Source organism: Hipposideros armiger, unplaced genomic scaffold (assembly GCF_001890085.2).
Source record: "Hipposideros armiger isolate ML-2016 unplaced genomic scaffold, ASM189008v1 scaffold_211, whole genome shotgun sequence".
NCBI classification, from domain to species: Eukaryota; Metazoa; Chordata; class Mammalia; order Chiroptera; family Hipposideridae; genus Hipposideros; species Hipposideros armiger.
In genome coordinates this window covers 2,070,196-2,094,491 of record NW_017731561.1, presented here as the reverse complement: position 1 = coordinate 2,094,491, position 24,296 = coordinate 2,070,196, and the positions used below count along the sequence as shown (strand labels likewise).

At 42.1% G+C, this 24,296-nt stretch overlaps 1 protein-coding gene across 8 annotated transcripts in view; it reads left to right on the top strand.

The window, feature by feature from the left end:
• The window catches only part of EBF1 (EBF transcription factor 1), a 382,581-nt gene that overhangs the window by 238,189 nt on the left and 120,096 nt on the right, over window positions 1–24,296 (top strand). For 4 of the 8 annotated variants that reach the window (XM_019654003.1, XM_019653999.1, XM_019654002.1 and 1 more), the window contains exons 7-8: window positions 642–723; window positions 16,383–16,500. In XM_019654003.1, coding sequence (XP_019509548.1) covers window positions 642–723; window positions 16,383–16,500 — 200 coding nt within the window. Of the gene's footprint in view, window positions 1–641; window positions 724–16,382; window positions 16,525–24,296 lie in introns of all 8 variants that reach the window. The other 4 variants (XM_019654001.1, XM_019653997.1, XM_019654000.1 and 1 more) reach the window with 1 other exon arrangement.

Below are 24,296 nucleotides of genomic sequence, written 5' to 3'. Positions count from 1 at the left end.
GGACCTCCGGTCACCCTAGCAAGTAAAACCCATGGACCTGACTCTAAAACCAATTTACGGACCAAGGTGACAGTGAGACAGCACATTTCTTATTCAGTCACAAATAGCTTTTGTCTACAGTTGGTCATGTAAGAAAAACATACAGAAGTCAAAGGACTTCAGTCAGTACGTGCATCTTACCTACAGCTCATGGGTACTACTAATTAGGATATTTTATTTGGAGATGCTAAGTGTTTACCATCTCCTTCTATTCATCCAGCATGTATTTTGCTGGGCCATCATCTGTGAATTTACAGGGCTTAAATTACATGTTGTTAGGGACCATGAGTAATTCTCAGGCAATTATACCCAATTGGAGCCTACTGTAAATTATGCTGAAGACTTTCCCTCTGTCAGAGTGAAAATACTTCCTTGGGGGCTTAATTCTTTGTGAGATCTGTTGGCAGTCCTGAGAGCTGTCCATTCCAGCTTGGATGCAAAACAAAGGCTAAAAGCTTTTTAAACAAAATATTGGTTCTAACACCATTCTGAATATATTAGAAACTGCGCAGAGAATGCACAATCCAAAAGCGACTTACTACTTTTTGTTCCCTTCTGTGTCAGGACTGAAATGCTAACTGTGATAATTTGTTTCTTCACAGGTTCTTCTTGAAATTTTTCCTCAAATGTAACCAAAATTGCCTAAAGAATGCAGGAAACCCACGTGATATGCGGAGATTCCAGGTGGGTCTGTCTTGTCTTTCTTAAATCTCAATAATGACATCAATATCAGGAGAGGGTAAAAAAGTCTTAGGTAGAAGAAGATATAGAGTATAGCTGCTTCCCCAGGGGTGAAGAGCAGGTGAGGTTCTTAGTCCCCCAGGTCTCTGCTCTCTAGGAGTTGTTTTTATTAGAGAAGAATGGGACCGTACCACCTGCGTTCACGGGTTCAGCCTAGTTTGGCTTCCAGAATGGACTCAGGCTTCAGCCATTGCAGGGGAAGCGAAATACATAGAAATGATGAATTGTGGCCTCAAGTTTTCCAACTAGAAAACTGGGAAATAAGAACTTTGTTCTGTACGAGAATTATACCACCTTTTTCCTTTGTCTGCATTCTCCTCTTCCAATCTTGGAAATGGTTAGCAGTAATTATCATTAAAAATCCACCCCTTAAGAAGCAGGGCGTATCTAGACCAATATGAGTGGCACTCAGTTCTGTTTCAAAAGTCTCCTTGTATAGCACAGGTAAATGTTCTCAAGCACCCATCAGATCTGCCACCATTTAAAGCATGAGAGGCATGCTAACCTCATATCATTATGCATTTACTAAAGGAAGAAGATGTGAAAATAAATGTGTTAACTTCCATGACACAGAATGGTAGTTGGGTTTTAGTAAAGGTTGTTTAAGTCCTAGACAGGTGCTTCTCAAACTTGAAAGTGTCAAGAATCCCCTGGGGATCTTGTTAAAGTGCTAATTGACATCTGGGGCAGCCCGAAATTCTACATAACTAATGGGCTCCCAAGTGATGCTAATGCCATGGACCACACTTTGAGTAGCAAGATTCTAGGCCCTAGTATTGCCCTCCACCTCATTTTATGGCTAGCTCATTTGCATGGTCAATGCTACTTTCCCCATCAGTGTAATGACCCATATATGTATGCCCATACGGTCTGTATGGTGCTTAAAATATGCTCCTAGGTATAGTTAGTGAGCCTTAAGTATAGGTTGAAATGTATGAGCTCTGAGAGAATCTTGAACATTTTTAGCTGCCCCGTTTCTGATGGGAGAGAGGGAAGGGATAATTCCGAGCATTGATTTTCAGATGTCAAGATCTCTTAGTCTCCAAGATGGTGATTTTTTAAAGGGGTGAGACCCTAGCCCCATGAAAGAACAAATTCAGTGGAAAGAAGATGTTGTCTTCTGAGATTCTGAAGTGTTTCTCTAAACTCATTTTGGCTTTACCACCTTTTGTCCTAACAGAGATGAAAGGGGAGAATCTTTAGACTTCTAGTTTTCCGGAAAACGGTTCTCCTGGCTAGCCTATGATCCCATGTTGGAAGACTTGTGCACTCTCGTTCCCACGCAGGACATTTTGTATTGAGTGGGAGTCAGCTTTGCTGCTGAAACAACGCATGTGATGCCACCAAGTGTGCGTTGCTAAGTGTCTTGCAACATGAAGTTGGTTTCAGTCCAAACGGTTTTGTAGCTTGCTTTGGCCTTGAGATGAGCCCTATATCTCCTTTGACCAAGCTAGGGTTAGGAACGAGGCATATCCAGGCACGAACCAATTCCTGTCTAATCGACATGCCTCATAGACATGTGCAATGCCTTACGAATACCAGGGTCAGCTTTACTGTGCTTCTCGGGGCAGCAGTTAGAGGTGGACTTATGGGGCATTGGGAAATTGACAGAGCATTTGTGTTACATTTCTGGGGCCCTGTTTTCCCTCATAGGACCTGCTAGTAAAATGTCTGAAAGCCTTGAAATATAGGAACGTAGCTCTTTGATGAGAAACTAACTCAGTCTATTATTTTTGAGTGTCTAGAAAGTTTTCTTTTTGCAGACAAAAGAGTTTCTCTTTGTGTAGTAGAAGAGTTAATGCGATGACGAGGCATGAGTTAGATTTCTGGAAAGCCTCAGTTGTAAAATGGAATAAAAATGATGATTCTGCTTATTTTACAACATGTGAAAGAAAGACATTTTGTGTGCATAGGTAATTTGCAAATGATAAAATATAAATATAAGCCTTTGGAGAAAAAAACTTGGCTACAACCTGAAGTTGGGTCATTATTTCATTATAGGGTTTCTCCAGTCTGGGTAGAATTGACATTTTAGACTGGATAATCCTTTGCTGGTGGAAGGGTGGAGGGGGGTTTGTCCTGTGCATTGTAGGATGTTTAGCAGTTGTCACTGCCTCTACTGCTATATGCCAGTAGAGAACCCCTCACCCTTTTGCTCCTCCCCACGAGTCATGACAAACACTGACGTCACCAGACATTGTTAAATGTACCCTGGTTGGGGTGGGGGTGCAAAATCACCCCTGGTTGAGAACCACTGGTTCAGTCTTATACCTGATGACCTTGGCAGACTTCTTGGTGACAGTGCCACTGTCCAAAAGAATGTATGTACTCTGACTAGGCATGAGAGCTGCCCGACACAGGTCCACACTGCCCTTCAAATCCATATGGTTTATCTGAACCCTGACAATGCTCTTTGCTGTGATTCTCCAGCTGTCCTAAAGTAGGTGGCCCTCTCAGTAGGGGCAGGTACCTTGGCCACCACAGAGTCAATGTTTGAGTTGAAGAAGAGCTATATCACTTTCTATTAACAATGATGAATTCCATACTGCATCTCACATTTAAACCTGCTTTGTTCCCATCACCCACTGGTTACTTCCTGGGAGAGGACAGAGAGAACCTATGACAGAATGAATACTGACCATTTTGTTTTGTATCTGTATATGTTTACACATTTCATTAATTATCATTTCACATAATTAGCTCAGGGTCTTATGCATGTAGGCACGTGGATATTTATGCAGTGATAGAATAGATTAATTGCCTCAATATAGTAGAACTTCAGATAGCCCTTACTCGACCTTTTCATTTTTTTTCTCCAGTCTAATTTCTTTCATGAATGTTTCCTCCTGTTTCTCTGCATCAATTCATGCTGGTAGCCATTGCACCCTACTTAAATCGTCTTTTTCCTTGGATTTCAGAACAACATTCATTCATTGTCAGTGCCCCTCAAGGGGTGCTCTTGGTCTGCTGTCCTGTAAATGTTGGGGTTCTCTAAGATTCCTTCTGAGAGCCACATTATTTTTTTTTACTTTACAGGCTCTCCTGAGTATCTTCTCTACCCCCAGCACCTTAACCATGTTCGGGGCCTTGAGAACTCTGCGTCAGGCTCCTTGAGACCTGGCAGTCAGACGCAGACCTAGACAAATAGCTGCCTGCTGGAAATTTCCAGAAACTTCAGCTCACTGAGCCCCAAACTCCATTATCATCCTCCATTTTTTTTTTCCCTGTGCCTCCATCCCAAGCTGGCTTTTCTTCCTATGTTTTGTCTTGGTTCACTCCTAACTGCATTAAGTGCCGGGGTGATGATAGTTTATATTGGTGTCTACATTCAGTGTGTTCCATATACGTGTGTATAAATATACCTGTCCATATGTGTACCTTGATGTATATCTATGGACATTGGCCATAATGATGATGATGATAAAGCTAATATTTATTGGGTACTTATTTTGTCAGAGGTATTCTACTAAGTATTTACATGAGTTATCATATTTATCTCGACAACATCCCTGTTAGGAATGGGCAATTATGGATTAATCTCATTGTACAAATGAGGAAACTGAGGCTTAGAGAAGTTAAGCAATTTACCCACAGTCACACGTCTACTAAGTAGCGAGGTAGTGATCCAACCCAATCAGCCTGACTCAGATGTTATCTAATGTGGAACAGGCGAGAACGTGTCTGGAGTTTGTCGGCAGATACTCAGTGAGGCAATAAGGAGGTGTCTCGATGCCTGAGAGCCACAGTGGCTCCCATAGATATGTACTGGAATCTCAGACAAGCCAAGGAGGGGCTTTCAGGAGAGGTGTTCACCCTATGAGGGTCTAAAGACACCATCTGCCTGAAGAACATTGGAACACCACCAAGTTCACCAAGCAGAGGGCAGAGTTATGTGGAGGGGGAGGAACTTGAACCTTGTTTCTGAGCAGAGCTGGTCCATTTTTACTTGCATGAAATTTAGAAAAAATTCTCAGCTATTAATCAGAAGCCTTCCTGAGCTTCACTTAACTAACCTATGGAGGTTTGGGCCAGTTCTCCAGGGCAAGAAAGACCCCCTACGTAGATGGAGCCTGAGTAAAAGGGCCCCGGCATTCTCCGAGCACTGTTAAGAAATCACACCAAAGTTCCCCATCTTAGGACTGAACCGAGAGGGGAACATTGGTCTTTTCCGGAGCTAACCTGGCTGATGGAGATGTGTCATGGAGACACTGGCTGAAGATTTCCTATGAACAAGACATAATTTCCATCATTTTTCTCGTAGTACACTAGTTGGGAAGCTGGTTTCAAATGTTTTTATGCTTCCTCCGAGGGGGAGTCAGTGTATTTTTGGCATGAACAAACTCTGGCTTCCTCTTTACATCTCAATGTGATTATTCCCAGTTATATTGAAAACCAGAGACCTGGAGACGTCTGATGGAAAATGTGTTCTCCTGCCTATTAAGTGGGCTCGTTCCAATTGTCACGGACGCTCTTTTTCTCTCATCCCATTTTGTATTCTTACCAGGTCAGCCTGATCTTCATACAGCCACACCAGAGCGTGAATCCTCTGAACAGCAATCAGGGGCCTGTGTAGGTGACTGAGGAGGACATAAGAAAGGTTGTTGATCTCTTGACATGTAAAGACATCCTGTCAAGCGAACTCAGCCTCCCAGCGGCTGAGCTTCTGGTGTGTAAACAGAGACTGCTTAATTACACAGGTCATGTCAATTAGTGTGACCTTAGCGTTTTCAAGAAATTAATCACTTTTCGCAGAGCTTGGCTGTGTTCATACTTTAAGGCAGTATGGAATAAGCCTTGTGGAGATCTGGTACAATCTTTCTTTTTTTTTTTTTTCTTTTAAATTTACAATGGATGTTTTCTTTTGAAATCCCCAGGCTGTGGTTAGGGTAACAAACTTGCTTAAATACAACAGCGGATACAGGCTTCATTCAGTGCTGGTGGGTGTGGGGAGGTGGAGAGGAAGAGAGGAAGGCAGAAGGGGCGGGGCTGGGGGTGGTAAGCTGGGGTTGGAAACAGCTCATGACAGGGAGAAATTCACTGTGACTAAATGAGCCTGTTTCTTCATCTTGACACTAAAAAGATGCTAATGTCAAAGGACTGTGTTAAAATCATGTCATGGGTCTGGGTTTTAACTGACAGGAGCTAGACAATTCAAGGTTAAGATTTAAATCCTTATCAATAGCTTTCCTTGTTGGGGCTGGCAGAATGATGACGGTGAGGGGAGGAACAAGAATTGGGTACCAGCTGTCTCCACGGTAGATACTATAATATTATACCTGGAGGATTTGAAGTAAAGTATCCATTTCCAAATTCATCTTATCTCTCCAACAAAGTTTTTCCATCGGCTATAAATCTGTATCTGTGTATAAATGTTAGATCTATGACTACATATGAATATAAATGTAAGATATATTCATTCACTCTTGCATGTGTGCGCTCAGTAGTATTTATGGATGTGGTAGGTGGTGAGTATATTGTGATGAACAAGAAAGACAGGGCGTTTGTCCTAATGAAACTTGTATTCTACTTGGGGGTCTATTAGTTAGGATAATCCTAGCTGCTGTAACAAATAGACCACAGAATACATAAGGGCTCACATACAGCAGAAGTGATTTCTTGCTCACATAATGGTACAAGGCAGGTGTTCCTGTTGGTGAGTAGAGTAGCTCTTGTCCAGGAAGTGGTGTGGGAAACAGGGCTCTCTTCGTCTTGTGTGTCTGCTGTCCTGTAGAACCTGGTTGTCTCCATCCATCCAGCTGAAGGGTAAGGAGTGCATGGAGGAGGCACATGGACTTCTTAATACCCTGGGCTTAGACATGATCCTTGTCCAGTCTGCTCACATTCTTGAAGTCTGTCACATGACTGTACACAACCAAGGCAGGCCTGCTAGTATCTAGTTGTACAGCCCAAGAGAAGAGAGCATAGATGTGTATAGAACCATTACCGTCGGCTTTCACAGTGTGTACAAATTATACTTGCAAATCATTAACAATTATAAATATTGCTATAAAGAAAATGAAACAGGACATCACAGGAGAGAATAAGAGTGTGAGATGGGTAATGAGAACCTACTTAAGTAGGTGACCAGGAAAAGCTTCTGGGGAGATAACATGTAAGCTCAGAGCTAAAGGATACGAATAAATCGTCCTGAGCAGAGCCAGAAGAATTTCCTGAGCAGAGAGAGCAGCAAGCCCAGAATTCATGTTTATCTGAGGAGATGAAAAAAATCAGCTTTCACTTACTTCTCAGTCATTTGGAGTGGGGGGATAGAAAATATGAAGAGAACACCAAGCTGTTCATCCCAAATTCCCACCAAAAATGTATGTTCTTTTAAAAATGATGACACAAAAAGTGACATTAAAAGACAACTCTCCCCCTCACCCCCCTGTTTAGTAAGCTGTATAAATTTTGAAGGATTCTTGTTATTTATTCAAAAACCCACAGAGGCTCTGAATCAACATGTTATAGGGTATCATTAGAGGATTCTTAAAATATGTGCCCAACCTCTGCACTTTCGGCCTGCTTGCAAAGGCACTTAAAGAAAGAAGGAAATATTCTCATCCCCCTTCTTTCTCTCCCACTGTCCCCCACCCCCGTCTTATATTGTTTTGACAAACAGCACATCTCGCAATTAAATTCTTTACCAACAGAATGCTGGGGACCCGAGCTGCAATCACTCTCTCCATACAGAATAATATCAAGATGCACCATGCTGATTAATTATACTGAAAGCAGCTCTAATGATAGTTTTAGAATACAGGATTAATTCACATAACATGGTAAATACAAATGGTGGATTTTCAACCTGATGTATTAAACCATTACGGCTTATTGGGCAAATATGTATCTTGGCATGAGCCTTGTGCTGGGCCTTGGCAGAAAATGTGCATCAATGAGAAGGAATCCTTATGAACTGGATTTGTTGAGTGGTAGCTCTGCACTTAGAGGAAATAAATTTCTACATTAAGTACAGTCATTATTGAAAAAAATGTAAAATACATTAAAGGCTAGATCGAAAAGTGTTTGGTTTGATCAGCGTTGCCAATGGATATTGGTTCTGAGGATGCCAATACTTATTGAGACTTACCAACAAAAGATATTATTATATTCTTCCACTTTTTAAGTTGTAACGTACAGAGCTCTTATTATGTGTGGACACTGTAGTGTATGCTTTCTGTGTCTTATTTATTTTTCTAATGCTCTTTCCCTTACTTACTATGCTCCAAACAAGCACACTGACCTTCCTTCTGCTCTTTCATTTCCTTTCCCTAATACATTCAACTCATCCCTGCCTCAGGATCTTTGCATTTGCTGTTTCAGCTCCCTGGGAAATTCTTCTGTCCCTTCATTGACTGGCTGAATACTTCATTATTCAGATTTCAGCTAAAATGCCACCTCCTCAGAGAGGCCTCCCTTAATCACCCAATCAAAAATAGCTCCCACCTAGGCATCTCCCCCTCCTCATTTTTTTTCTTCTTAGAACTTTTCACATTTCTGAAATTTGCTTTCCTTGCTTGCTTACTTATTGTCTGAAAAGCTCCTTCTGCCCCGAGAAGAACTAAGCTTTTGGTGGGCAAATACTTTATCTGCCTTGTTCATTGCTGTTTCTCCAATACATAGAATAAGCCTGGCACATAGTAGGTCCACAACTTATTCTGCTGATTAAGTGACTTATCTAAGGTTATGAACTAGAAAGTGGTGAAGTTGGGGTTCAAACTCAGGACTGTCTGAGCTGTTGACCAATATGCTATTTTCTTGCCCCAGTCTTACCTTCCGAGTCCCATTGGTGGAGAGCACATAGCAAGCTTGTATGTGTTGGCTCACTGCCACTTAAGACAGCCAGCGGGAACACATAAACGGAGAGGATCAGTTAAATGACAGTGACACCACCAAGAGTTATCAAAATATCCTGATCCAGAGAGGGACAAACAAGGTTCAGGTCACAGATGAGCTTTTATGTCTAGCATGTGTCATAGTTCAGTATCCTGAAGGTGAGCCTAGTTTCCAAAGTTCCAAATTAGTTTAGTACAAGTATCTGAGGATTTAGAAATGTCTGTTCTTGCCTTACCATTAAAAGAAGAGGGATTTTTGCCTTGAGCCTTAAAGTATGGATTTAATTCAGTTACTCCCTTAACTCCCGCAGTTCCACTCTGTTACATCCTGTAGGTTCATGCGTCCTTCGTAATTTTTAATGAGTTATTTGGGATCTTTCAACCAGATAGAAACTAGCAATCAGGCAGGTTTTAGAGAATATCTCATTCCATGTCAGTCAAGGATATTTTGAAGGACAAAGTTAATGAAGACCTAACTGCTGCGGACCATTTTTATGTAAATAGTACTGAAAGTGTCGTGAGTCACACATACACCAGATAGCAGCGGAAGAGTACGGGCAGAGGGGGCTTAAGCCAGGAGTGTGTATTGAGAGGCCAGAGGCTGTTGTGGGTGAGAGCTGGACCTGGAGTCTGGAAGTTTCCCTTCAGGCTTGTCTCTTTGAATTTGTCCTATGACCTTGAGGATGTTTTCCATGCTCTTGGGCCTCAGCTTTCTAAGCTGGAAAAGGATGTGTTGGGCAAATTTTCACTGTCATAATCACTGGGGGTCCCTGTTGTTGTTTTCTCTTATGAACTTCATGCGATGACATATTTTTCAACCTAATGGCATTTATGAAGATTCACCCTCTCTATTTTAAAATTATTCAAAGCCGTGTAACACTACCAGTTCTGAGCTTCTCGTGTGCATGAGATAATCTGTGTTTCCATGTGGGGATGATCTGATCCCATGTCAGCGAAGGCAATTTCCTGAATGTACAACCTCATGGTGGATGAATTTAGGGTTCCCTCTGCAGTGTTGTCCCCATGACTACATTCGAAAACCGTTAGTTGGAAGCTGCTCTATTGGCTGATCTCTTGGGTCTCCTGGGACTCTAACAATTGAGGAGTCTGTACGGAGTGGATCCGAGGACAGGTATTATGGAAAATGTGGGCTGTGTGAGGTTGTGTAGCAGTCTGATGGGATAGACAATTTTGTAGAGTAGTTTTACATTTATGGAGAAATGAGGGGAAAGTACAGAGAGTTCCCATGGATTCCTTCCATCCCTCCTCCCCGCTTTGTTTCCTGTGTTATCGACATTTTGCACTAGTGGGATACATGTGTTATTATGGATGTACTAGTTCTGATACATTATTTTCAACTAACGTCCATAGTTGACACTAGTGTTCATCTTTCTATGTTCTGTGCATTTGGACAAATGCATGCTGTGATGCATCCACCGTTAAAGCATCACATGCAATGGCTTCATTGCCTTGAAATTCCCTGTGCTCTGCCTGTGCATCTCTCCCTCCCACCTCCCAAACACCTGGCAACCACTGACCTTTTACTCTCTCCATACTTTTGCCCATTCCAGAATGTCGTATAGTTGGAATCATGCAGTTTATTGTCCAGATTGGCTTCATTCATTTAACAATATGCATTTCAGGTTCATCCATGTCTTTTTGTGGCTTGATAGCTCATTTCTTTTATTGCTGTATAATATTCCATTCTATGGATTACCAATTTCTATGTCATTCACCTATGGAAGGACATCTTGATTGCTGATGCCTTTTATTTAGTTGAATTTTTTATTGCTAGGGTATAGGATTCATATGCAGTTGTATGAAATAATGCAGGGAGATCCTGGGTATCCCTTACCTTGTCCCCAATAGTAATATTTTGCAAAACTACTGTAAAATATAACATTGTTCTATACAGTATTCGTATAGGATAGGAACATTGATAAATCCACCCATCTTATTCAAATTTCTCTAGTTTTACTTGTAGTCGTTTGTGCGTGTGTGTTTAGTTATGTAAAATTTTGTCATGTGTAGGTCTGTGTATTGATCACCATAGTCAAGATACTGGGCATCTCAATCACCACAAGGACCCCTTCTATTATCCTTTTACAGTAGCCACACCTACCTTCCCTCTATTCCTAACCCTTGGTGACCACTAATCTGTTCTCTATTTCTAAAATTTTATTTCAGGAATATTAAGTAAATGGAACCATGCAGTGTATTAGTTTGCTAGGGCTTCCATAACAAAATACCACAGACTGGGTGACTTAAACACCGAAATTTGTCTTGTCATAGTTTTGGAGGCTGCAAGTCCAAGATCAAGGTGTCAGCAGGGCTGGTTTTCTGAGACCTCTCTCCTTGGCTTGCAGAAGCCCGCCCTCTTGCTGTGTCATCACATGGTCTTTCCTCTTTGCACACGCACCCCTGGTGTCTCTCTGTGTCCAAATTTCCTCTTCTTACAAGGACACCAGTCAGACTGGATTAGAGCCCACTCTAAAGGCCTCATTTTAACTGAATTGTCTCTTTAAAGGCCCTGTCTCCAAATACACACCCATTCTGAGGTCTTGGGAGTTAGGACTTCAATATATAAATTTTTGGGAAGGGTGGGGGGGACACAATTCATATGTAGTATGTAATCTTTGGTATTGGCTTTTTTCACTTGGCTTAATTCTCTAGAGATTCATCCAGGTGTATCAGTAGTTTGTTTCTTTTTATTGCTGAGTATTATTCCATGGAGTGTTGCTTAATGCCTTTTTATTTCATGTACTTCAAGCCAATGCACTTAATGCCTTATACTAGGGGCCCTAAATTAATGCAAACATAGAATAAGCAAAACCCAGAGATAAAAAACATCATTTAAAGACCAACTTTAGCTTTAATTCCTTTACACTGAGCTACCATATATCAGCATTGAAAGCCAAAATTTATAATTAAAAAAAGATAATCATTTAAAATTAACTTGCTAAACTGGTTATCTAACTGGTATTATCACTACCAAAATATTCTAAATTTAAATATTGAAAATATTTTTATGGTCTAACCTTTCCCCAGATTCCACATGTGTTGTAGAAATGTTTAAAGATACAGATTTCAACTCTTATGATGGCTTTTGTTGTAACCACTTACTTCTCCCACATGAACGTCCACTTTTGTTAATATGACCTTCCACCCATGACTGAATTTAGCTGCTTTTTGAAAATCTGCTCACAAGACAGAGATTATGCTTCATGAATCTTAGATAATATAGTTGGGACATACAAGGTGTCCTGCCTGATAATGAGGGGAAGAGGGACAGCCTAAGAAATGAAAATGATGAAATCCTAACCAACAACAAAACTCCCAGAGAGTCCCTAATTCATATGAAATATGGGGAAAACTAGACTCGATTGATAAAATGTCTAATTTATAGACGATTTTCAAAGCAGTAAGAGATCATTTTGTTTCAAGCCTCGAATGATTACCAGGCTAAGATGCAGATGGGTTCTAGAAAGCAAAATTACACAAGTCAGTGAAATTCATAAGAGGCCTAAATTATATAATTACATGTTGTTAGCACAAAGGCCCTTAAAATTGTTTGTTAGTCTGATAGAGCAGTAATCATAGAAGAAGAAATCATTTCTATGTTTTTTTACTTAAAATAGCAATTTGTGCTGATTCCTTTATGGCAACCAAGAGGCTTCAGAGTATCAGCCCAACACAGTCCCCGAGACTTTCCTTGAGTGTCACCAACAAAGCAATAACTACATAAGTACTGTTACGAACGTTTGTTGAGTGCTCGGTGTGAACCAGGAACCACACTAGGTACTTTAAATAATGTCAGCCTTACAGTAACCTTATGAGATAGGTACTATTATTATTCCCATTTGAGAGTCAAGGACGCTGGGACTCAGAGGGGTGTAACCTGGCCAAAGTCACATCAACCAGTAAAGCTTGGGAATCAAGAATCATAAAGTTTGTGTTGAATTTTTTCTAATTCTACATAGAGGAGGGTGAAGAGTAAAAAGTAATAACCTTTAGGGATATCTAGATCCAAGATATAACAGAGACGATTCTGAACCAATGAGACGAGCCAAGAAATTGGAAACTTCAGTGTTAAATCTCCAAATTCCCTGGGTAGCTGCAGACTTCTCTTCTGCCCTTTTTATCCCCTCACACTGAATACCCTCACCTGGAGGACTGAACCCAGATACGGGTGCCAAGGAACACACTGGGTGTTCATCAGCATGTCTAGGTATTGCTAGAGGAAAAAGCTATGCCCCTCCCCCAAATACAAAGTTGATTCTAAAAAAGATATTTGTATACAACCCTACACATGTCCATTTAGACTAATAACTTATTTCAGGAGATATAACTTGGATATCCTCCTGAATAAATTGGAGCAATTTACATTCTGCAGTAATGGATGTGTTCTGTATCTGCCCTGTCCAGTACAGGAGCCTGTAGCCACATGTGGCTACTGACCACTGGAAATGCAGCTATGGAGACTCAGGAACAATGGAATTCTACATTTCATTTAGTTTGCATTTGAATAGTGTGTGGTTACTGTATTGGACAGTGCAATTCTAGAGAGTAAAGGTTTCATTATACCAGATACCATAAAATTCTAAATATACCTGGTCCTCATATTCCCTTCATCTTTTTCCCTGGGCAAGGGAATGAAGAAGTGGGTAGAGAGGGAAGGGGTGGTCTAGTCCAAATGTAAAATCATTTTCCATGTTTATCTGTCCCAAATTCAAGCTGTGCTTTGTTGACAAAATTTGGGAAGGTTGAAGATTTGGCAGGCCTGTCTGTCCCCTTGCCTGCATGAATATGTCAGCACCTCATTAATCTTGTGTTAAACTGTAAAGGCCCCTTTCCCTCCTACTATGGGCCTATTTTTTAAAGGACACTTCAGTGCCCCCTTTTGCATTTAACAGTTAGATTTTTTAAATTTACAAGTTGCTCTGTGGATTAATTTAAGTATATATTTTATTGAAATATACCGTATCATTTCCAAATTGGAATGAGAGAAATTATTTCGGGACAGGGAAGTTAAAATGTATTATGTCATGAGTTTTTGGAGAACATATTAGGTGTTTATTTTCTAGAAATTAAAGGCATGAGGAATCTCTGTGTTATCTTTCTCCAATTTTAACTGGTCTTTCAATGAAATGATTCTATCACACATGTGGTCATGGTATAGGGTATAGTTTTTTGGGGTTTTTTTAACAGTTTTTGCCATTTTTGTTCAGTATAGGAATTAGATGAAACTGTCTTTAAATGACACTGAATATTTCAAGCTTTCACCCTGTAGTACTTTGTCTTACAGGTGCATGGTGAATTGTCATTGTTTTTTTTGTTTTTTTTTTTTCTCTTAAGACAGACATCTAGAATAACCACTTTCTGTATTTCCTGAAACTGGAAACAGATACCGTTTGGGATTCCTTTTATAGTTTCTTCAGCTAACGACTCCAGTGACCACTCAATTGTGGTCTCGTAGTAAATCAAAATTTCTTTGAAAGACTCAGCTCTGTTATATAATTGTAGATGTCCCACAAAGTGATCTTCCTTACTAAAAAGAAAAGTGAGTTTCCGTTGCCTTAAATAATATCGACTCTGCCACCACACATAATACCCTTTGAAAATGAAAGAATAGACCATTTTCTTCTCCTTTTCCTCCTTCTCCTTCTACTTTTAAATTAATCTACAATTGATGAGACATACACAGAAGCTTCAATCTGTGTCAAACCTGGTTGGTCAATTATGAAGAAAAAGAAAAACTACTTTGCGAGCTGTTCCTTGGAACTTACGGGGTCCTCCCATGGGTTGCACTTGCTGGAATCTTGGGTCTCACTATGACTAAGGAGAATGTTCTCATTTGTTTGCTTTGAATTTTAATAAAATAGAGTCAAAAAATAAAATCAAGGGAGGACCCTAAGGGAGGACTTTTGGGACCCCTGCAGTCATCCCTGGGAGGCCCCAGGGCGGGATGACCACAGGCGCTGTGTCCTGACTTCCACATCTGGGTCAGAGAGAGACTAGGGGCTTAATAGAAGGAGCAGGACCTCAGGTGGGCAGAGGGGAGGGCCTAGAAGAAAAACAAAATCAAATCGACCAACCCCATGACTATGGGGAGCAGTAGGTTTGCAGTCTGTAGTTCATTGCCATCTTTGAGGTAGGGGAAAAGGAAATCTGCCCTATTTTTGCTAGGATGCTTTTACGTCAAAGTGGGGGGCAGCGAAACTTTTCAGTATGGCAGGCGTTGGTGGGGGTAGAGGTCCACAAAAGCGGCCACTTTTTCAGGCAGGGCTGACACTTGGTAGCCATAGGGCAGGGCCCAGCATTTTCCCCTCTGCCCAACTCAGGTGACGAAACTGCGGCATTGCCCAAGGCTCTAGAAGTCAGTGCCCCTTTTTGCCAACTCGAAGAAAAGGCTTCCTCAAACACTGTGGCCTCAGTATGTGCCAATCCTTGTAAAGCGGTTCACCTCGTCAGAGGCTAATGCCTCTCAAAACCAAGAACAATTAAAGCGAGAGTCTTTCCAAGCAACTGGGGAATTGAGCAAAATAAATCAGAAATCCTCAGCCTTGGCTCTGGAGGTTCGCCTCATTATGAGAGCAGATCTATTAGCCCTCTTGCCATTGTCTTTCATTTCTCAAGTGAGGTGATTCTAATTAAATTAATCTGCATGTCAATCTATCGGTGATCAATCAAAGAGCCTGAGGTCCCCCCTATGCTGCGGGGTGCTTGCGGCTGACAGGGGCTGATAATGGAGGAAGAAATAAACTGTTGAGCAAAGTTAATTAGTCAACATAATAGGTGGATTAAAGGGAGCTGGCTGATTGCTGTTTCCCATGTCAAAGCATGAGGTGGGAGCTGAAGCTGCAATTACAGACAATTATTATATTTGGTTGTAAGAGGTCGCATGAATAAACATATCTCTGTGGGTTTCAGTTTTAATCCTCTTCCCCATTCAATATAAGGAGAAGTGTAGGTCATTTCTTCTCATTGTCTTAGTCAAAATTCTCTGAGAAAACACCTTTGCCTGTGTCCCTTCTGGCAAACTGGGTTCAGAGTCCGTTTATCAGGTGGCCAGGGTATCTGGATGGCACCTTGGACAAGTGCCACCGTTTTTTGGCTTTGAAACACAGATCTAAGACTGTTAATGAGCAGGGACTTTTTTTTGGGGGGGGAGGGTAATGGGAGTAGTGGTGGTGATGGTGTTTTGGGGGGCTGTAATCAGTCTGATTAACTGAACTAATGTGAGAAGAAAAAAAATATAAGAAACCCCCCAAAGACACCCAGTAGAGAGAGCTGCATCCCAGCTCTCACTGAAGCCTTTCTTTTTCATTTCTCTATCCTTTTAACACTGACACGGTGGTGGTGGTGGGGGGAATATTTTAAAGATTCAAAAGATTTTTATTTGCATGATCAACTGTGATATCTGCTTGAGTGTCTAAACTGAAGGGTAATTTAGGTGAAACACAACCACCCTTGTGTAAAAAAATATGCTAATAAAGATCCTCTTGTTAAAATTATGGTTAACAGTGTACCTTCTGCTGTATAACTATAAACTGTGCAATTTTACTTAAAACTGCATCAAAAGCGTTCCATGCCAAAGACCCACTCATCAATAGCTCCTCTTGTTAGACTTGTACAGCATAAGCACCAGTTATTATGTGAAATAGCTATGCAATTTTCTTCAGCTCCCAGCTGTTATTTATTTAACTTGAGTTTATTACCCTCCATGCTTTTATATTAAAATGTTCATTCATTTCTCTCTTCTGTCTCCAGGTCGTGGTGTCTACGACAGTCAACGTGGATGGCCATGTCCTGGCAGTCTCTGATAATATGTTCGTCCATAATAACTCCAAGCATGGGCGGAGGGCTCGGAGGCTTGACCCCTCGGAAGGTACGCCCTCTTATCTGGAACATGGTAGGCGAATCATTTTCATTGGTTGGCATTGCTACTTTAACTGTGAATTTATTTGGTTTCTTTCTTCCAACTTCGCCACATTTTCTACCCCCCATTTCGAATTTCATATGCCCTGTGGAACAATATTGAGTGCTGATTATTTAAAGACAGGAAGATACCTTTGAGCTCCAGACTTTCTAGTTGCATATTTCTATACCCTGGAAATGGCTGACGTATCTTTCCTTCTTGTGGAGAGACAGAGTGAGACCTTGACAACTGCTTTTTGTTTTAAGCTTCCACTTGACTAAAAAACAAAGAAGGGCCAAAGCAGGGTAACAAGAATCATGAGACCTTCTGAGTTTACAGTGGACCTGGTTGCATAATGAACTCCATCCTCCTTAACAATCCTGCTGGTGCATCTCTGTGACGACATATTTAATTCATTTGGGGATAAAATTCAAAGTCTAGGTCGGAGGCACTTTCTGAGTATGAGGCCCATACTAAATCTTCCTCCTGGGCCCTGTGCATACCCCTCCCCTCACCACTACATGCCAGAGCTTGCTTTCTGTAGGTAGACTTTGGTGGGGAGATCACATTTGTCTTGATTTTATGGCTAATAAAAATTGTGCCTTTGAGAGGACTGGAGGAAACCAGGTAAATTTTGGATAAAAAAAAGTGAGTGCCACTCAAAGGAACCACAGGCTAGATTAAGTGTGTGTCTGAACATTTCTGTACTACATGTATATGTAATGTATCCATCTATACAGCCATTTATCCATCCATCCATCCATCCATCCATCCATCCATCCATCCATCCATCCAAGAAGCAGTGACTGAGTGAAACCACTGGATACCAAATCACCATGCTAGGCTTTCTTTATTCTCCTCAAATTAAACTCTTAACTCGTTTCCCCGTTTCACTTACCCAGTTGCCTAGGTCTGTAGGATTCTTTTTAAAAACCTTACCATACAAATGATCACCTGATAGCCTGCTTTTTCCATGGCCTGGAGCAGTCCATGATGTAGTTCATAAGGTAGAAAACTCCCTTTCCTGTCAGCATCCCAATGTAATAAACACACCACTACCATCATTTTTGCCTGATTTTTTTCTCTGCTTAAGGGATACACCAACGGTACTTTTTATTAATTAGCCAGATGTAGCTCTCTTAGAAGGGATTCTTCACCACATCCAGTTTTACAGTCTTTTTAAGGTAAACCTTAAAAAAGTCTTTCAAAAGCTGCTTCTTTATGGTTTCATTAGTGCAGGGATGGATGGACATTACTTTTTGCAGGAGGCCATTTGAAACACCAGTTCGCAATTATGTTCCCGGTTCCATTTCTGTATTTAAAATTATTCTGATCGTCGCTGTACCATAATGTTGCCTTCTTAATGCCTTTGGAGTCACGTAAGGCACCATATGACTAGATGTTTTGGTGAAAGGAAGAAGGAAAAACTAGGTAGATACTCAGTGGGCACAATTTGGAGATCCACTGGCTTAAAAACAAAGGTGTTATTTTTTACTGTGGTTAGTTACTGTCCTGTCCAGGGACAGACTTGACTGTCACTTTGAAATGTGCCAGTCATGGGTTCACAGTTTCAAAATATGCTTCAAGTGGAGACCAGGCTCAGCTCTCATTTATTCCTGCCCTTGGGAAGCTGGTGAAAGAGCTCATGACACCCTGCCAAAAAAAAAAAAAATCCCTCCACCCAAAAAACGCAACACAAATTAACAAAACAACAACCTGCTAGAAAGGACATCGCTAGGGTATAAAGGTCATTATTGTACATCATGATATGGAGGGCAGAGTCTTGAAAAAGGAGTCAGGAAACCTAAACTCAATTCTTAGTTTCACCTTGAGTCTTTGTGTGACCTTGGACAAGTCAACTTACCTTTTGATAGCCTTAGATTCCTTCTTGGCAAAACAAAGATGATGATCTGTGGCAGTGAGGGTGGGAGGGTTGTTGGTGGTAAAAATGTGTGCCTTGGGTGGGGGCAGGTCACATACACAGGGGAAGTGGGCTGGGTGGAGACTGAAGAAGGGGGGCAAGTTCACGCTCCGCCACCCCCAGCCCCAGGCAGTTGTCACCAAGGGGAGTGAAAGCCCCTTTGTGGGGCCAGATGTTCCATTTTGGCAAAAATTAAAATTCTCCTGATTTGTAATTGTTGGTAACTAATTATAAATTTCCTGAACCCTGAAGAGAGGAGAGGGGGAAGAAATGTCACTTAGGAGGAATATCGCCATAGGCTAACAGTTGGCAGTCTCTGGATTAAATATAGTTGAACTATTTTCACTTCTAGGTGTACGTATTAATATTTCAGTTGAAAAAATCATATTAGTCTAAGTTTTAAAGACAACCTTTTATTTATTAGTTTACCAGGTCACAAATGGCCATATTGTTAGCATATTATTCAAGAAAATGATGACATTTCGCTGTTTATTAATGGTTAGTCATCACTGGAGATGTGGGTATGGCCCTACCTCCTTCAGCTAGGGGGCGCCCCTCTCGCCAGAGCCTTAGTTCACTTCTCTCCAGAAGAATAAAAGGGTAGCTACCTCCTTAAGGTTCTTTATAATGATGGTAACATGGAAATCTGCTTCTTTGTAGAATGAATCAACCAACCACACATAACCACCCACTCATGTAGATGCTTCAAGCTGACAGCTACATAAATATCTACTCAGTAAAGAGTGACTTTGGGCTCTTTCATTGGGGATGTGTAGGAGTGGACCTAGATGCTAATTCATGTTGATGTGGGGGTATGGTAATACTTTATATTGCCATTAAAAACTCCCATTTGAAATTGCCCTGTTCAAGATTTACGGAACCACGCCTCCACCCTTTGGCCCCTCCACTCCTGCATACCCATCCCTAACAACTACAGCACAGTGAGACAGCCAAGTATTTTCGCCTCTTAGGTGACCCGTAGGAGTCTTCGTTTTCCTCATCCTGGCGTTTTACCATCTCATTTACAGGTAGCCTGAATTATTTTGAGCTACTCTGCTTGGCTCTATTTATATCCTGCTTGTCAGACAGTTGGAGGAAAGTTCCCTTTCGCGTGGTTCAATCTTTCTGCATATAAGAGAAATAGAGACCATGTTTACATTCATGCCATCTTCCCTGTCTGACCCCCTGTCTCACAAATGTTTATGCTCCAATAACTGTCCCAGTATTTCAAGCAGGAGAGTTGACAAAGGCAAATTTCTTTCATGGAGTCTTGTATGGTCCAAAGAGGGTGAATCCCTGCGCATTATAGCTCACGGTAATTGCTCTCGCCCTGTTTATTCTTCATTCATAGATAGCAAGCTTTTCTCCAGCTGGATATTTATGGGAGAATTTAAGCTACTGAGAATTGAAGCCATAGCTTTATGGAAGATGTACTGTTGGGGAGAGAGGCGGCCTCAGCACGTGACTGCTCTCAGGGTTCTGATTTTCATAAAAGCATAGGCTTGAGGGCAAAGGCGCTGAATTGTCATCACCCCACGCAATGTACATATACCGCTCTGGCTCGGGTGCCTGCCCCTGGGGCACACTCCAAGGGGGCTGTCTGCTGGGGACCTTCTGAGGCCTGGGGGAGTGTTGATATTGTCGTTTGCTTGAGTTCCCGGTTGTGTTTACTTGACTTGGAGGCCACTCATGGCATCAGTTTCTCTAGTTTTCTCCCCAACCCTGTGGCAAAATGCGGTGCCCTCACAAAGCTATGGTGCGGGGACCCTGTCGGCTTGCCCGTGCTAACACTTTATTATCTAATGATCTAATATGCAACGAGCCAAAGTGCTGGTGCTCATCATTCTGACATAGAATGCCGGGAGAAGTGACTAAATTACTTTATGTACCATTAGCGCTAGCAGCTATGGTGAACTCACCGGCAGCATTTATGCAAATGCCTGTGAATACACTCTGGTGGCTTTGTCAGGAAGCTGCCTGACAAGCCCTTTAAATGCTCATTTTTTAGGGGACTTTTATTTTGGTGCACATGTGTTTTTCTCCATTCCTGCCGTCTTCCCCCCACCCCCCACTCTCTCCCCTTTTTAGAGTATTAGAGTACCAGCCTCATCCCTGATCGCTGGGGAGACCTGAGTGGGTCAGGGAGTTCAGCTGGCCGTGGTAGGGGCCCTTTCTGGGAGTGGGGTGAAGGCCTCAATCCGGTGTTCTTCAGATTTGGGGATGTTTTTTATTATTACGAATTTGTACAATCTTCATATTTATTAGGAAAATCCATATGACTATTAATCAAGAGTTTTTAGAAGATGAATATTTTAATAATGTTCACGAGTTCCAACCTGAGATCCTACTTGGTTTCTGGCTCAAATATAGATGCTTTAAAACACCCCTGCTTTTTAAAAATGGTAAAACGATAAAAAGTTTTACTTTCGTGGGCATCAGACACGAGTGAATTAAATTTCTCTTCAAAGTAATTATGAAGATTGAGATGTGAAGGTTAAATATGCCAGGATCCCAAAATAAATCAGATCAAAACAAAAGTGGGATTTGGTCAAACTAAAATACTTTGTAGAAGAAAGAGTGGTGACAGAACCCCTGGGTCCTTGTCCTTGCTCTAATCACAGCGCTATCGATACAGAACCAGGTTTTCATCACCACCAGTTACATCTGACCTTTGCATTGTCGTGTCCCCTTGCAGCTGTCCCTGACAATACCGTGTTATTTTTGCTGTCTGGCATTTGACCTTCTTTAATCCTTTTGCTCCAGACAGAAGCAGTTTTTGCTTCCGTTGGTTGCCCCTGGGTCTCCAGCCCCATGGACGCCCTGTGCCCAGCTGTACTTACAGTTGCTGTTTTATGGACACGTGGAGAAAGATGGTTCAGGCTTGGGGAGATGACTCCTTGACAGATAGCGTAGGGCTTCCAGTAGAAAAAGGCCCACTCTCCTCCCCTCTGTGTAATGAGACCCTCACAAGTGGCTGGTAGATATCAGTTGGCCTTAATAGAGGGAGGATCGGGCTGTCTGGCTGGAGAGCTGGATTCTGGTCCTGACTCTGCTTTTAACTAGCTGTGAGATTCTGGGAAGATTACTTCGCTTCTGTGGCCTTAGTTTTGTATGTGTTCAGTGAGAGCTGGGTTGGGCCATGTCTAGACCTCCTTTGAGCATGCCCTGGTTTTTGGTGCTCTGGACTGAAGCCATGGACACATGCCTTCCTTAGCCTGGCCCCTCCTTCACGACGTACCTTTGGGGAAACAGGGCTTCGGAAGAGATCGCTGGCTGGCTGTCTCTCCAGCTCAGGAATACGGTGTCAGGAAGGTGGACTTCAGAGCATCCCTTCCTCCGTTCATTCACCCTAATCATCCCCTCCATGCCAGACACTGAGCTAGGTGGAGTAGCGCAAGGCAGACATAGCCACTGTCCTCACAGAATTTATGATGTAAACAGAGATGAGAGATAGTAAATAGAACTTCCAGCTAAGTCATTAGAGTTGTGCATAAAAGAGGGACCATAAAAGGAGTGAGGAGGAGGGAGGTGTTAGGGAAGGCTTCTTTGGGGAAATCACATTTATGCCAAAACCTAAGAGGAATAAGCTTTCACCAGGCAAAGGGGGCAGAAAGAAAATCCCTGGCATGAGGGAACAGCATATACAAAGTCTGTTGCTTAAGTAAGTTCAAGAAACCCAGAGAGACTGGGATGGTTCCTGTTGCTTCCAGCCACTGGCAGGGTGATGGGAGACGAGGCTGGGGTGACTGCTGAGAAGCTGATCACGCAGGCCCAGGTGGGATGCTCAGGCCATGGTCTGTGGCAGTTGCGCAATGGTGTGAGGGACAAACCAAAGAGGGCTTTGACGAACTCACTTTCAATGACATGAACTGCTAGTGTTGGCCATGAGAGCCCAGGGCGAGATTGCTTATAACTTCACCCTTCCCTGCCAGCCTTCAGAAAGTCACCAGGGAGGTGCCTGGGCCTTGAAGCTGTCCTCCTGATCGCTTTTCTTTCTATCAGTAGTGCATATGTTCAAAATAGGACGAAAGTCAAGCATTTGCGAGTTCTTTTTCTAAATGGTTTTGGCTTATTGATTCACTTTTTTCATAAGTAGCTTAGAGACAGTTCTCCCACTCGCACCTTTTTTTGCACTTTGTAGAGCCTTACCTTTTTAAGGCCTTTAGACTGGAGGGCGGCTCCTGTTATTTGACCTGTGAAATGTAGATTACTTGTCTGACCCCAACAGAATTAAAATTGGATGAGTGAAAATAAACTAAACAAAGAGAAACGTACCCTTCCCCACTTCTCTCTCCGCTCTCACCACTGTCAAAGACTGAGTCACAGCTCATGCTGAGCGAATAGCCATTGAGGTATGGAAGGTCATCTAATATATCTCCTTGTTTCCCAGAGAAGGAAACTGGGGCCCAGAGAGGCAATGCAGCCTGCTCATGTTCACCTAGGTAGTCAAAATCCATTTGGTGTTCTCTACCCTTGTCCGTGATATGCTGGCCGGCAAGTGTGAATTTCAGGGGCTGCACAGCTAAGTGGTTGCTGGGTTACATAGGATGCTGGAGGACTGGGAGTCTACCCCTGATGCCCATACAATTCAGGTTGGCCTAGGCTTGCAGGGGGTCTGTGGGATTCTAAGAATCATGAGGAGACTGTCTGTAAAAATCCCTGCAGCTTCCTGACAGAAATGCACCTTCAAAACCCAGGGGCAGAGGATGAAGGACGTGTCCTTTACACCTAGACAACGACCCTTCACGTGACTGTTTTTGGTGTAGGACTCCAGCCAGGCCCTCTTCGGCCAGAGCATTTTGGGGAAGGGTCCAGGCTAAGGAGAAAAAATATCAGCATCCTCTTTTGTTACTGAGGGTGGCATATTACATCTTATCCATTGATTTTCCTACTTGAGAAAGCGAGACAGATGCAAGAACAGACCACGAAGGTTAAGAATATCCAGATGTGTCATAAAATAGAGCACGGAGACCGCAGATTTTCAAGCATCAAATCAGGCCTTTTTCTTTGAGCAGTGGGGAAGATGTCTTTTGTCTTCCTTTGCGATAGAAAGGACGCGGCAAGAAGTCAAGATAATGAACAAGGATGTAAGTGAAGACTGATTTTCAGTGTGTCCCCTGAGTATTCCATAAAGCAAGTAACGCCAGAAATCCTACACTGGGGACCTGGTAGCCAGCAAGCTCGCAGCGTCACACAGATTAAAGAGTTCATGAGCCACAGGTCACGACTAAGCCGGTGATCCACGTTATCCTTATTTAAATATGACACCACTCACCGCATTGCTGACAAAGGAGAAATAGTGCTTAGACATTGCTGCCCTGCTTAATGGTGACCCGGCCAGGTAGTAATATGTATTATTATTATTATTATTATTATTATTATTTATTGTTATTTTTGGGCTAGTATCAACTAACATTTTTGGAGCATTTACTATGTGCCAGCACAGTGCTCATTATTTAATTATCCCATCAAATCCTTCCACAAATCTAATGAGCTATGACTATGACTATCCCCATTTTACAGATGAGAAAACTGGGCTTTAGAAAGGGTCAGTAACTTACCCAAAGCCACAAGACTAATCAGAATTGGACCTGGGACTGGACTCCAGATCTACCTAACGTCATAGCTCAGTGTGATGACAATAAACACTCAGTAAGCCCTTAGTATGCTGGGCACACAGTGCTATAGGCACCCCACTGTAAGATGAAGAAACTGAAGCTAAAGAGGGGTTAAGTAGCTTGCCCAGAGATGCAAATAAGTAGTAGATCTAGGGTTCAAAGCCAGAGAGCCTTACCTGGGAGTCTGTACCCTTTACATTTTGCTCTACACCTGGTGCTTGAATTCT